This window comes from Thalia democratica, chromosome 2 (assembly GCF_965202585.1).
Source record: "Thalia democratica chromosome 2, ktThaDemo2.hap1.1, whole genome shotgun sequence".
In the NCBI taxonomy this organism is placed as follows: domain Eukaryota; kingdom Metazoa; phylum Chordata; class Thaliacea; order Salpida; family Salpidae; genus Thalia; species Thalia democratica.
In genome coordinates, this window is record NC_139166.1 from 33,669,902 (window position 1) to 33,686,110 (window position 16,209).

A 16,209-nucleotide genomic window follows, 5' to 3' on the forward strand; every position below is an offset into this window, starting at 1 on the left:
TAAAAAATAAGACTAAATTTGAAAAAAGTGTTTTACATCCCTATGCCCTTAATTAATTGATTGTAACACAAAAAATTTGATAATAGTTTTTAATAATAAATCAAAAATAAAATAACATTACTGTATTTAGTCATTAATTTAAGATAAAAATACAAATTATTAGTATTTATTACTTTCCGAGCTAAAAAAAAATTCCAAGCTTTCTAATTGTTAATCCTAAAATTTTATATCTAAATTTTGCCTACTACCAAAAAACACAACTTCCGAAGGAAAATGTTTTGTTTGGGCACCTTAGTAAAAAGTATATAAGAACTTACTAATTAACACTAGGAAATTATTATTTAAAAAGACAGTACTGAACATTTCAAAAAAGTTGTAAACGATTTTTATTAGATAAATCATTTTTGATAGCATTAGTTAAATTAAACACAAAAATAATATTTAACTAAAAAAAATATTGTAAAAAAATTACACAATACTTAAAATAAATGTGGCTTATATATTTAGGTATTGATACATTTAAATTTTCCTAGCACCTAAATAAACAGCCAATTAAAAAATATTAACACAACTTAAAATTAACTATAACTAATTAAAAAGTATATTCATTACATTAACAATTAAAACAATTTTAAAATATCAAAAGTATGGTATATCTATAAGCTAGCTGTAATTTTACCTAAGAATATATTTATATTTTATATAATATATATATATATAATTTTCCTATAATTTGTTTTACTTTATCTCTTTTTGTACAAGCAAGCTTGTAATTGAAGACCTTTATAAATTTTGGTAATTTTCCCAGACAAGTTTCTGCCTTTTACAAAATCAAAAGTATAAAAGTGAGAATTAGAAAGATCTTTTTTCTTCAAGAAAAACCCAATTGATTTCATGTCATTGATGAACATTTTGGTGCTTTTGAACCTTGAAAAAGTTTTATATGAAAATTAATGTAGCAAAAGTTTTACATAACTTTAAGTCTAAATTATTATAAACATTAATAGTCATAAAAACATATTTTGTTTTTTAACTTAGCAAATGTACTTCGTTCCTTAAGACATTTTAGTTACTAGTATTATATTAAATAATTACCTGCTAGCAACTTCAGCTATTTTCAAAATTCCTTTTTCTTTTAAAACACGGTTGGCTTCTACAAGAAATTGCTGAGAGTTGGTCCCCATTAAAGCAAGACAAAACACAACAATATCAACACTTTCTTTTGGAAGTGGAAGATTTGCTATATCACAAACAGTAACTCTGTTATTCAATGCTACCAAATCAAAGGAATGAACTTTGTGCTTCACCTTTGATGCTAAAATTGCCTCCCCACAGCCCAAGTCAGCAATAACTAAGTTTTTTGGTTTCGAAAGCACCCATTGGATGATAGATTCAAGAGGTTTCACTGGCCACTTCTTAACTTGATTAACAAAACCTTCATGGTATATTTTAAAAGCTTCTGGGTCGTTTTTGAACAAAGTTTGAGCTTCTTTGCTGTGACAGGTGTACAATTGCTCATTTAAATACCTGAACCTTGATGCTTTTAATTTGAGGTTAAGTTTATCATTTAAAGATTTTGGGACTTCTTGATTTGAATAATCTTTTTCATTCAGCACTACTTCAGGTTGCTGCTCTTTTTCAACACTAGTATTTTTTTTGGTAATATCATTTTTAATATTGCTTGGGCATTCAACTGTTTTTAACTTTACTTCAGTTGCCAACAAGTTTTTGTTTGCTTCTGGGTCTTTCAAAGAATTTTTAAGAGCAGCAACTACTTTATCATTTTTTGGCTTAAACTTGTTATTGCATCTTCTTTTGTTTTTCATTTGTCTTTGACGTTTAATTCTGGATTTCATCTGTGGTGATTCATTTTTTTCATTTACTTCTTTGTTTTCAATAATTTTTTCACTTTTTTGTAAATTTTCTACTGAAATTTCTTTATTACCTTCCAATAACAATGGATCTTCTGTATCCCAATCAGTATCTACCTTGAACATTTTAAAATTCTGAAAATTCTTAAAAATTAAATACAACTAGTATAAAAGAAACCTATCAAATTTTATGTGAGGGTTTTACTTTAGAAGCCTTTAGAGTTATTAAGTAAAAAGAAACAAACATAAACCAACTAATACTGACTTTAAAAAAAAATTGTTGTTATGTTTATTTAGGGTTTATTATTATAATGGCAGATCAGGGATGCCCAACCTATGGCATGTAGGCTAAAAGGTGATGATTTTATTAGTTTTAAGTGGCCCTTTACTAACTCCTAATTTAATGTTCAATATGTATAATTACTGTTATGATTTAATTAATTTCAACTTTAGTATTTTTAGTAGTATTTAAAGTGCTGTAACACTATAAATAAAAATAAAATATACATATAAAGAAAAAAATACAAACTATATATAATATTATATTTATGTATCTTGGTTCTTTTTTGTATTTTTTAAATAAGTTGAATTAATTTTGAGAAGTTATGGTAGCCTACCTAAATGCTTGAGTTTAAAATGTAATTACGCTGACAAATGGTTTGTCATTTTTATCTTAGACTACTACATTTAAACACTAATTAAATAAAAGTATGATGGGTATACTTGTTTACAAACTATAACTTTTAAAACAAGAATAATACATAGCCTTAGTTCTGTGCTACATTACATCCTAAAACAATATATGAACAATCTATATTAAATAGAAACATTTACAGTTGACACTTAATTAATTAAGATTAATGTTTGTCATTTTATTAAAAAATATGTTATTTAAAAGGTTAATGCAAACTCCTTCTTAAGCTTTAAACAATTTTTTAATCATTAATTTATAAAAAATACTAGGGATAAACTTTATAAACTTTAATTTAGTCAAGTAATGGTCAGTAGAAGATATTTAACTTTTCCTGAAGTTGTGAAAACCACTAAACAATGAGGTAAACATTTCACTTGATCATATTAAGAGAAGTCTTTTTTGAAAATACAGCAGACTTTTAAAGGTATCCTGCAAGATTCTTTAGTTGCAGTGCTTATTCTTATGAACAACTCTGTTGGGAATGTTTAATAGCATATACAGAGGGTTGATATAACTTACCATGAATATTTTTTCTTAATTTAGTGATTGTAATTAATATTTTTTCTTACACTTTCTTGCGTTTAGTTTTCACAAAACAAGTGCAAAAATACTATATAAATTGCTAAAATAGACAAAATTTTATTTATAACAGCCTGCTTATAGTTGCATAAGTGTGTGGCAAGACCTTGATTGCCACAATGACATATACCTCAAAAAAGAAAATTTTATAAGATTCCTAACAAAGTAAAATAAACTCTACAATGAATTGATTACAAGTCATAGTAAAAATTATTTTTTTTTATGGTAACTTTTAATGTACAGCAAGCTAAATTGTGTATCAAAAAAAGTAATGAATTAATTTGAACTACAAAAAAAAACATACCTAGAGTTATTAAAATTTTGAATTAATTTTTCTGAAAATCAAGAAAACCATTCTTTACTAATTAAGAAAAGTACTATATTCTACATGTTATTTTTAATTTTTTTTGGTAAAAATATTGACACTTAAGTACTTACTAAATAAGAAAATAATAACTTATACAGGGTGATTAAAAAACTTGTTTTCATTTCAATAATTTCATTAATCTGAGTTTTTGCTTTCAAACTTTTCTTTTTTTAGATAGAGAATAAAACTTTATTTACATAAATTAGAAAATACCTTTTTATACTATAATAAATTTAATTTTTTAAATATCTTTTCCATTGATTTTGGATAATGTAAATAAAAGTGGTTTTCATTTACAACAAAATTTTCTAGTTAACATCTGGCAGTCTACTTAACTTTAAAACTTTACAATATTTATTAAACTTTGAGTTATTTTTTTTTTGGTAAAATAAAAAAAAAAAATATCAAATGAAATTTCTTTAAATATCTTAGTTGATTACAAAATTCCCAATCTGTTATGCAAGAAAAATAGCCTTAGGTTATAGCATCTGACATAGTTGAGCTTTATCTCAGGTTTGAGCTAACTTTATTTTTTATTAAACACAAAAGCAAGGAAAACTATTAAACAAATATATCCAATAAAAACCATGATTAAAAAAAAAATTAAAGGGAAAAAGAATATTTTAAGAAAACAAAAAAGATTTTAAAAATTAGAAGCAGAATGAATTTTATTCATTTTTATTTATTAACTGTTTGATTTATTTTTTGCATTATAGTGCTTTTTGGTTTATTAATATCATTTATTTTTATTCTCTCAGGGTTGCCACTATTTGAATCAAAAAATCTTCCTTAAGTGACCAGAAACTTTCCAGAGTAACCTTAAACTTTACAGAGTTTTTTTCAAATAATAATTTATTTTTTGTTTCTGGCGCAAATTACTAATACAGGGTTCGTGCGCGAAATTCCTTTTCATTTAGCCTGACAGAGACCTATTTAGCCTGACATTTTTTCAAAGTAGAAAAAATCACCTTCAGAAGGCATTTTGGGTATCGGGGGGTCTTAATTAGCAAATTAACGCAATAAAAGTATTCACAAAACTACTTTTAAAGAAAATAAAAATTTAAATGAATTATTTTTCAACATCTATCAATCGCTTACCCAGCAACTTGAATATTTTTAACTGGTCATTATAATTTCTGCTTCAATGAATTCATACCTTTATTAAATTTTGGGGCTTAGTTACAAAGCTAAGTTTTTAAGCTAAGTTTTAGTCTTGTGAATATCTCTAATAACTTTGAATAAACACAAAATAAAATATATGAACAAACTGCTAAGAGTATTAATCTCAAAAGTATTTGGTATAAAGCCTTTATATTAGAAATTAAAACAGTTTAACCAACTAAGCTCTGAAAAACAAAGCTCATGTAAACAAATTCAGACAAACAGCTAAGTTGTTGAACTAAACTGTAATGTTTAAACTGTACTTTTTTATGAATTTTTATAATTATGACGTATATAATCTACTGAAAACAAAATAATGAAGATTCTTAAAATTATTTTAGAGATTCAACAAAAGGTTTTAAGCACTTATTTTTACAAATACTGACTGATTTTGTCTTTAATAACTAAATCTTTATTTAGAAATAAATTCACATCTCAATTTGATCTTAATTAAAAAAATTTCATGCATTTGAACTGACAAAAACTGAGATTCTCAAATTTTTAAACATAAAAACTGATTTAGCCTGACGTTTTTCAACTTTTTTCAAAAAAACTGATTTAGCCTGACTTAGCCTGACGCGCACAAACCCTGCTAATACCTCATGCTCATTTTCATTCTTTAATAATAAAAGGAAGGTTTTATGTGTATGCTTCTGCATAAGATGCTTACTAAACTTATGAAAAAAAAACTGTTTTCTAAAATTCAATGTTAAAAGGTTAAATCAATTGAGATTTAAAACCAAAATTTGTACACAATTTTGTTTAGTCCATTTTTTTGTAGGTTAGAAATCCCATAAAAAGACAGCATAAAAAAAATAGTTTCCTAGTTTTTACCACTGTCACGCTATTTACATTTTTCTGAAAACAACCCCTATGTAAATTGTATGGGACTTTAAAATTTTGACTTTCAAGTTTTTGACTGAATTTCTTTACATGTAGCAATCATCACATAAATACATTTTACGCGTTTTCAGACCCTTTAAAGAAAGTTTCATTGAGGTATTTTTAGATATTCTGTATTTTTTTACCATTTTTCAATATTTTCAAGTTTGTTTTGAAAAAACCAAGCAATTCCTCTAAGAAACATTCTTCAAATTGTCTGAAAACGCGTAGAATGTGATTTTGTGATGATTACTACATGTAAAAAAATTTCAGCCAAAAACTCAAAGGTCAAAACTTTAAGGTCCCATACAATTTACAAACGGTTTGTTTTCAGAAAAATGTAAATAGCTAGGAAGCTAATTTTTTTTTGTTTATTTATGTATTTTGCCACGCACAAAAAGTTAGACTAAGCTCTACTACCAAATTTTCATTTTTGAGGGGCAACAGATGCACCCAAGTAAACATGTTAGTTAACTTTAAACAAAATAGAAAATAGTTAAATTTTTTTTGAAATTTTAATTACTTATTTTTACTGAAAAAAGGTAGTTGTAAACAACTAACTTAACTTAAGAAATAAGGACTTATAGTACAATATTAAACTACAAAAGTAAAAAAAAAAAAAATACTAGAACTTTTCAATGCTTAGTTAATCACAACTTCTATAGCTTGTTAACTGTTTGTTTTTGTTTAACTTTAGTCATGATAAATATAAATTTAAAACTTGAAAAAAACTACAATGTTAATTCTAAGAATATTGAAGAACTAGCCGTAAGGCTAAAGAATTTCTGATTAAGAACTATATATATTTTTTTTTTTTTGAACAAAATTTTGAAGCTGGATTAACTAAATCACATTCTAGATCAAGAAAAAAAAATCCTGAGATTTTCTTTAAATCTTAAAACCTCCCTGAAATTTTCAAAAAAAAAAAAAAAACTGCACTGAGTTTAAAAATAAAATCAAAATTCCCTGAGACTTTCTATAATTTTAAAATTCTTAAGTTCCCGAGTGTGTGGCAACCTCTATGCACTATTACGCATAGCCAATCCAGCTTGATCCGGGCCTTTAAGATATAAGATATTTAACAAATATCTAAATGTATTTATTTAATAAGCTACTGTGCACAATTTTTTACTGTACAGATTTAAAGAGTTAGAAAACCACTCCCACTAGAATTTTAAAAAGATTTAGAAAAATCAAGAAATATTCTTATAAATTAATTTACTAACTACATAGCAGAATAGTTTTAGTAAAAATTTTTTATCTGTTTTTTTGTTAACTTTTTGTTGATAGGTTTTAAAATTTTTTTTAAGTAATACATTATCATTATAAATAGGATTTTTAACATTATTAATATCTAATCTGGTTAACACAAACTTATTTCTTTTACTTATTTATTGTGCAAAAATTTTTAAGAGTCACAAAACCACTGGTATAAGCTACAGTTAATCTCCATCTTTCACTTAATTTTGAAAGCAGTTTAATAGCTGAAATTCTTGTACTTTTCTTTTAAATATTTCACATTTTCTTATACAGAATAATATAAAAATTTAAAACATTTTCGTAAATATTTGAAAGTATCTTAATCTAATCTATCTAATACTTTAAAATATTTACAAAAAAAATTAAATTAAATTTTTTTCTTTATAAGAAATTGTGAAATATATAGAATAAAAACACAAAAATTTTAGTTATCAAACTGCTTTCAAAATTAAGTGAAAGATCGAGATGAACTGTAGCTTAAGTCAGTGGTTCTGTGACTCATAAATATCTTTGCACAATAAATAAGTAAAAGAAAAAAGTTAGTGCCAACCAGATTAGATAGTTTATTACACAATGAAAAGGAGTTAATCAAGTACAAAAGGTCCGCACCATTTTAGTTTTTATGGTTTGATATTCATTTTTAATTAATTTTAATATTTCTTATTTACTACCAGGGCTAAATAAACACACTTCATTGCTACTTGTAAAGGTTAATGTCTTTATTACACTAAAAAAACATGGTGTCATTTCAACTTCTAGTAATACTTTAACTGTTAACATTAAAACTTTTACTTTTCTATAAGAAAGGCCAAATTCAAAATGTTTGAATGTTAAAATAAACTTTAAATTATTCTTTTAAACTTCAAGGTTACGGACAGATTATTTTATTTTTAACACTAATATTTACATGTAAATACTTTAACATTTTTTAAAAGTTTAAATATAGCAGTTTAAGTTTCTTTCAATAAAAAATTAAATAACATTATGTACTTTTGTAAGAAACTCACCAAGTTTATAGGTAGTCAGTATAAAAAAAAATAAATCAAAATATAGAGCATGCTGATGTTTTGTACTTAATAATCTAAAAGCATTTGCTATAAACATGTTTTAAATAAATGCAGGAGCAACACTCTAATTGACTTAACAAATAGAACAATATTTAGAAGTGATAGAAAAGAATTGATTTTATTTTAAGTGAATGAACTTTAAAATTTACTAGTTAAAACTATTGCAATCTGTTAAAAGTTTGTTTCCAAAAAGACAGTTTGTTTAAAAATGGAGTTATATTCAAACTTGAAGTTCTATAATGAATTGAGCCTCACAGTGAAGTTAAGTACTTAATTAAGAGTTGCCACTCTTCTAGTCATAAAACTATCCAGAGTTATAAACAACTGTCCAGAGCAGGGTTGCCACTTATTTTTTAGAAAATTCTTTCAGGTTTTTTGAATTTGTTTTAAGTTTCTGAAAGGATACATTTTTGGGTCTATTTTTAGTATAAAACTAAGTTTAAATTTAAAATTTTGTTGTTTAGTATAAAAAGATTGAAAAGATACTATAAACTTACTTTAAATGTGTTTTTTTATTAAAAATACTTTTGTAGATCACAATTTTTTTAATATATATGATAGATGTGTCAAATTAAAATTTTAAAACTTAGTACCTGAAGTTGTTTAAAGCTTTAGATTTTTTAAGTGATTTAGTAGGAGTAGATCTAGAGTGCTTCTGCATGTATGTTTTGTTTGTGTTGAAATTTGATTCATGTTATATGGGCATCAGATTGTAATGTGAGGGTCTTTTATTTTATGAATGTCCTGGTAATAAAAAAATGATTGTTATAAATTATTGAAATAAATTTATTATATTGTTAATTTATTTTATTTGTTATCTTTTTGTTACTGTGTTAGATTTAAGATAGTTCATCTTAATTTTTTTTTGAAGTTAGAGGTAAAAGTATAAAATTAATACAAATTTATTATTATTGAGTTTCATGTCAAGTTTATACTAACAAATTTATAAAAAAAATTATTACTTTATTAATTTTAGTGTTGATATATGCCATTTTTTCAAATACAAACAGTACCTCTTTTTTTCTTCTTACAGTATTTCTTTATTCTAGTTTGTTTTAATACAACTTTATAGTCAAATTAGATATTGGTTTATTTGAGTTCGCAACAGCTGATTATGAGTTCACATCAGTGGCAGTGATCACATGATTGAATTGTTGATGTGTTTTTTGTTGTAGCATTGGCGGATACTTACTTGGGGATTTGAGCTTCATGATTTTCCTTGACTTTGTGGTTTTTGGTGTAGAGATTTTAACCTTGTGAGTGTTTGCCAAATGACTTGTCACCAGGGTTTTTTCAATAAAGGGTTAGGATTAGTTTTTACTTTGAATAATTAAAATATTTGGTAATTACCTAGGGTGATGTTGCACCAATATCAAACTGAAAATAAATTATATTCAATGTCTGTTTTAACAATATTATTAGGCTAAAAAATTATGTTTTATAAAGAATTAAATAAAATAGTACTTGTATATCATAAATTATTAAAACTTAAACTTTTTATCAGTTTTATTTGACAATATAAAGCATTATATCATAACAATAACTTATATTAATTAAGGTATTGTAAAATAAAGTTGATTAAATATTCTAGTTTTTTATAAAAAAATGTTATTCTTACTATGTATTTATATAGCTTGTTTAGAACAAAGTATCTTTTTAGATTAAACATATTTGGCTTAAAACATTGATTTATAGCTTATAATTAAGGTTAAAAAAGACATCAAGTATAATATATTTTCAGTTTGTATCCGTGCAACATCATCCTAGATAATTACCAAATACTTTTAGTTTATAGACAGATTTAGTTTTTAAAAGGTTTTTTTTTTGATAAATTTAAAGATGGGGCAGGTGGAATAACACGTGATGAACTTGAGCTCAAACTCACTTGCTTGACCTTTAGAAAATGTTTATCATGGCAGAGGGGAGAGTTAGTTCTGATATTTTTCTACCAAAAAAAAATATTCACAATTCCAGGTTTTTTTTTAGTCAAAATTGTCAAATTCCTGCTTTTGTAGGTTTTGTGGCAACCCTGTCCTTAGTCATACTGATTTTTTTAACTCCTTAAAAGATATTTTTTGCCTTCTGTACAAACTGGTTCTACCTTATAAACATTTTTGTTAAGGGCATGAATGGGCTCAGATTATTAAATATTATTTGCAGGAATTTTTTTTTAATACGATATTCAAAATATATTTACTACCAGATCCAAATTTCTACAATGTGCTTTTAAAAAGTAAAGACATCGGTAAGTTACACTCTTAAGAGGTACGCAGTACGCACCACCCAAAAAGGTACGCATTGATTTTTTAAATCTAATTTAAATTTATTTATATTTAATGTTGGTTTTAGGAAACTTATTTAAAACTAAATATCTATAAACATTTTACAGGTGTTATCAAAGACGAAGACAAGCTCTTTAAAGCAAAGATAGAAAACTGTAACTACTGGTGACATATCAACTTCGTTTGACATTTTAACTATATCACAAATTTATCTAAAAGTTATTTTTTTAATGAAAACTTGTATTTGACTAAAACTAAATAATAACAAAAAAATAATTAGCTTTAAAATAAGTTTAGTTAAACCAAAGTTTAATTAAACTTGTAGTAGAAGCAAGCCTTAGTGAAAGTCATAAAAAACTTTTATAAAAGCGTTGAAAATAACATTAATATACTAAACAGGCACATATTTAAAAGGAATCAAAGTTTAAAACTATTTAATATAGAAATACAACAAAAACTTCGTCAGCTTTAGTGAAAAGCAGTCTAAAGCAGCTATACTGGAAAAACAACAAAATAAAAACAAATTCTTAACATAAAATTAAATGTTACTTTTTTTGATCCAAAAATTTTTTTGCTGTTATTATTCATTTTAAAATTTTAGAATTTAGTTTAAGATTTAATAAATATTACTAAAATAATGTTTTAAAACATACAAATAGTATTTAATATAATTGAAAATCATAAAACAAACTCACTAACTACTACTAAATGAAAAATTAAATACAACTAATGCTTTATAAAACTCACCTCAACAAGTGCTTTTAAACAATCTAGAATAACTTTTGTGATAATGGTGACAATGGACAATGATAACATAATTTCGACAATGGTAACATAAAAACTAATTATTTTCAAACATTACAAATCATACTGTTGTAAAACTATACTTTAAAGATTTAACATTAGCTTAGAAATTTAAAGTATTATCTAAATTCGTAGAATTTGTTTTGTCAATATTCCTTTTATACTACAATGTATTGCAATACTAACACTAATAAATCAAATATGGTTCATAACTTTAAGGTTTGTAAGACTCCATTGAAGACCATCAAATTATTGAAGGGGTAGGTGTAGTCGTTGAAATAGACGAAACCCACCTTACCTCTCACGCTAAATACCACGTTGTAAGAGACGTAACGAGAGAGCAAATATGCAAATTCTTTGTGGGTTTTTGGCTTTGCTAATATGGTGGATTATTTTCTAGTCTATTTTATTATCAATGTTGTTATTTTTAAGTTTCCATATGTATTTAGATATATATGTGATGTTGTCTTTGTAGTTTTTAAAGTCACTGATACCAGTGTACCATCTTTTTTCGAACGTTCGACCCGTTAAAATTTCAAATAGCTGCATAAGCAATATTTAATCAAAAAACATAATCGAAAACACTTAAAAACAAAAAACGATGAACAAAACGAAACACTTTGCAACTGTCGAACAAAAAATAAATGTCCTCTAAATAATAAATGCTTAGTTGAAAATTTCATATATAAAAAAACAATCAGATAACGAAACAAAAAACTGTTCGGGATCAACGGGTGGAACGTTCAAAAAAAAAAGGGTACAACCATATCAGTGATTTTAAAAATTACAAAGAAAACGGCACAGAAATATCAAAATACATATGGAAACTTAAAAATAACAACATTGATTATAAAATAGACTGGAAAATAATTCACCATATTGGCAAAGCCAAAAACCCACAAAGCATTTGCAGTACTTGCATACTAGAAAAGGTCGCGATCGCCAAAGCCGACAGAACGGATAACATAAATGAACAGTACGAGCTCTTTTATTCCTGCCCGCACTTCAGAAAACTCCACTTCAAAACTTAAGTCTTAAGTTGTTCGTAATACAGGCTTTATGCATGCTCTTAAAAAAGATTTTGTGTAGCTAATATTTTCTTAAAACTAAAAGTTTTTTATAAAAACAATTCATCAAAACTTTTGTAGCTATTACAAGTACAAAATTGTTCAAATTTTCAATAATTAAGTCACAATTAAAATTAGCTTCATTAAAATTCATCTCAACTAAAGCTCACTTAGTACTATTAACTTCATTTTTATTTAAGCAATGTTTGCTTTGAAAATCAACTAGAAAAAAAAAAAGTTACATACAGATTTAAAAAAAAATTATTATTTGTGTTGTTTTTTGATTTTGAAAATTAACTAAAATTTAAACTTTACCATAAATTCAATCTTGATATTAAGATTTAATTTGTTTAGTTTTTAACTAAAAAAATGTTGAGTAAAATTTTGTTTTTATTTAATTGTTTAAATGCTATTTTCCATGACTTCTACATATTTTTTTAGATTTATTTAAGCACTGACGAGGTCTTTGACCGAAACTTAGTTTGTAAAATAAATTCTTGAAAGAATAAATTCAGTATACTACTGTACTGTAAACAGGGACATACTTTGAAAAATACTATTCTACAAAGAAGTTTCTCAATTTATTTATTGATTTATTAGACAAATTTAAAAGGTTTAACTTAATAATCAAATTTTATAGCTAAAACATTAGTTGACTGATATGACTTAAAGTAAGACCATTAACCTTAGACCATTTATTCAACTATTACTCTTGCACTAGTCTTTTTTTATTAAAATTGTTGTAAATAAACTGAGCGATTTCACAAATTTAAACAATCTTATTCATTATCAGCTTTAGCGTAACTTAAGAAATTAACAATAAAATACCACTAAAAAAAATTGCTTTGGCAGTACATATACTAAAACTAAGTTTTACTACCAAACAATATAAATTGATGTATATCTTAATGTTTTAAATAGTTTATTGTATCTTGACACTATATTGTTTTTCTTTTCTTTTTCTATATTGGCTTAGCTGATTTAGCACCAGCTCTGTAAAACCTCTGCCTACATACAATTTGGGACTAAGTTAAGGCATCAGGAGTATACGCTGAGGAAAACGGCAAGATATCATATAAGATAATTCTAAATAATAGGATAGATAACCTATTTATACTTTTACTTCGATCTTTTTAGAGATGCAAATCAAAGCTCAAAAAACCGTAGTTGGAGACCGCGTATGCGGTCTGACACTGTATTCAGCGTCATTTCGACAGCCCCTGCGACAACAATAATCCTTAGTTGTATCAGCCTTGTTATTTCATTCAACCTACTTTCATTGTCGAAAGTTCGACTGCATTGGCAACAACCAGAATCTAAACTTTATGCTTTGGTCATATGCTCGGCCTAATTTTTGTGAATTCTAAGTTTTTTACTTAAAATGATAACTTTGTAAAAGTTTTAAAGCATTACACTACTAAAAGTTAAAAATAATCCGTTACCATAAATTTGACTACAATCTCTCGATCATACCACGCGAGACTTTAGAGTGATTTACTGGGAAGTGCTACCTCTAAAAAAAGATAAATACAAAAAATAATATTTGACCAATTACTGAAGACTTTTGTGAATTAGAAATTTTACTTATTAAATACAGTAATCTCTCGCTTATTTACGCACATTGTGTCCACTGAAAAAATGCGTAAAGATTGGAGAAATCGTATAGATATGAGAGGTACCAAATATACTTACTATAATGGCTGTTTTTTGATATTGCCTCTAGTTAAAAGCAGACTATGGACTTTCCCACTTTTAAAAATTTGTTTACTTTATTTATAAGCATGAAATCAACAGGTAAAACTATACATAAAAAAAAAAAGGATTTAATTTTTTATAAAATAATAATACTTGTAGAAAAATTTTACTAATTTTGATAATAAGTAGATTTTATCTTTAACATTATTTATATGTGATTATATTTGATACTTAAAGTTTATATTTTATTCTACTTAGCATATCCAATTTATAATTAAGCATTTGTTTACAATTAAAAAATGGTGTGGTGTCTATATTAAAATTTGTCTCAATAGTATTTTAGAAAAATATGCATTTGGTTTTAACCATCAGTTTTAACGCACAGTTGTGTTCTTCCAAAGCTGTAACTGGTGCTGATGACTGGTGAGCATTACAAAGATTGAAGGTACCGTGTGAAAAGTTTCAACGCTTGCTGTGCAAAGCAAGTTTTACAGAAGAAGAACCTAAACTAAAAAAAAACGTCAAATGAAAATTAGTGATACGTTTACTAAAAAACAATTGAGATTTGTCTTAAGCGTAAGCTTTATATTTATTAAGTATCACTGCTACTTTTTGCTAGGAAGTTTCATTAGATTTCATTTTTAGATACTTATTCATATATAGGGCAAGAGTACGGTATTATTTATTTGTGTTTTAAACTCTCATTATTTCATTATACTTTAATTAATTAACACAGTCATAACTCTTTAAAAATTTTAATTTAATCTCTTATTGTTAAAATAATTTCTGATATGAATTTATTCTTTCAAAAATTTATTTTTCAAACTAAGTTTCGGTCAAAGACCTCGTCAATGCTTAAATTAATCTTATTCAAATACAATTTAGAATTAGAATAGAAATAGAACAAAAAATAATTGCATTTGAAAAGGATTTATTTAAGCACTGACGAGCTCTTTGACCGAAACTTAGTTTAAAAAATAAATTTTTGAAAGAATAAATTCATTATTTCTCCTCCAGTAGTTTAGATCTCTCTGTTTGTTTTCTTAAAACCAATTTTAATAAAATTTCTGATAAAATGAGGTATAACCACTAAATGTTTATCAACTAGTCAAGGAACATAATTTTACAAAGTCTAAAGATATAGAGAAGTGAGTAAGCATTTTAAAACATATTTTAAATTAAAAATATACAATAAAGCTAATTAGTGCAATATTGAAAAAAACTAAAAATTTTGTTTTTTGAATTTTTTAGAATTCTAAAATGCGTAACTAAACGAAAGTGCATAATGTTACAAGTGCGTAAAGATGCGAGAGGTTACTGTACTTTGTAAAAAGGAAACAATTATATATATATATATAACAAATACAAATACAAGTAATATAATATATATAACAAGTAAATATATTTGGTTGTGTCTTGTTATTAATTTTTTAAATGCTGATATTGAACTTACAAGATACAATCATTAGATGACAAAGTGTCATTTGAATGCTGAGAACACCTTATTAATAGCTGTAACTATTTTAAGGCTGTGAATTTTTTATGCTGTCATTATAAAAGTATACTTCATGAAAACTTATAAAACCTTGCAGTTGCACTAGTTTGTACAGGTTTTTGAGTTGTAAATTCTAGGATGTATTTAATTAAATGCTGTAATTTTAAACAATTTTCTAGTACATTTTCTTTAGGATTTGTTGCTGAAAACTTGTAATTACTTTGTTGCTAAAACTTTTAACTGTTTTTTTATAGTGCCTATGTATAAAATTTCTTTATCTTTTTGTTTAATTGTTACCTTGTATATTATTTTATTAAACGACAAAAAAAAACGCTCAAAATATTTGATCTCAGAACCTAATGCACGAAGAACCTTTTGGTTATCGACTATTTTCATTCATATTTCGTTTCGGTTATACATTACTACTTTACTAAGATATTTAAGAAAATTTCTCAAATAAAGTAACTGTATATACAAAATTAAAGTGACGACTCTGATTTGAAAAAAAAAAACATTATAAAATGAGATTTAATGCATACTATAAGTCGAGCTAGACGAACAAATATGTTTTCTCTGTAGATTAGAAAAAGTGGAAACTGCATTAGCTGATAATAGAAAAAATATTAAACTCAGTATGTAAACTATTTGGAAAATGCAATATTTTTGCAAAATGCTACTTAAAAACTTGAATTTTCTAGCCTTGTTTTATTTTACTAGAAATAAAGAAAGGAAAATGAGAAGTTCACAATTATGGTCAATGGATTGGTGTGGAGAAAGACCTTTCGGTCATCGAGCCTCACACCATATATTTTATAACATTTTTTGAGCAATTTTAATTAAAACAATAAAAAGAAACTTGAGATTAATAAAAAATCAATATAATTATCATTTTTTTCTAAAGTATTATTATATAAATTGACTCAAAACAAAATTGTTTTAACAGACAAATTGGTGTGCACTCTTTTTTATACCTATTTCTGCCAAT

General features: G+C 25.4%; 1 protein-coding gene across 1 annotated transcript; it reads right to left on the reverse strand.

Annotated features, from left to right (window-relative positions):
- Positions 1 to 669: 669 nt before the first annotated feature.
- LOC145829335 (uncharacterized) lies at positions 670 to 2,000 on the reverse strand. Its single transcript, XM_082937099.1, has 2 exons — positions 1,096 to 2,000; positions 670 to 927 (listed from the first exon to the last, which is right to left on the reverse strand). Exons 1-2 carry the CDS (start codon positions 1,995 to 1,997, stop codon positions 744 to 746), a joined length of 1,086 nt encoding a protein of 361 aa, XP_082793225.1. The 5' UTR covers positions 1,998 to 2,000; the 3' UTR covers positions 670 to 743.
- Between the last annotated feature and the right edge of the window lie 14,209 nt (positions 2,001 to 16,209).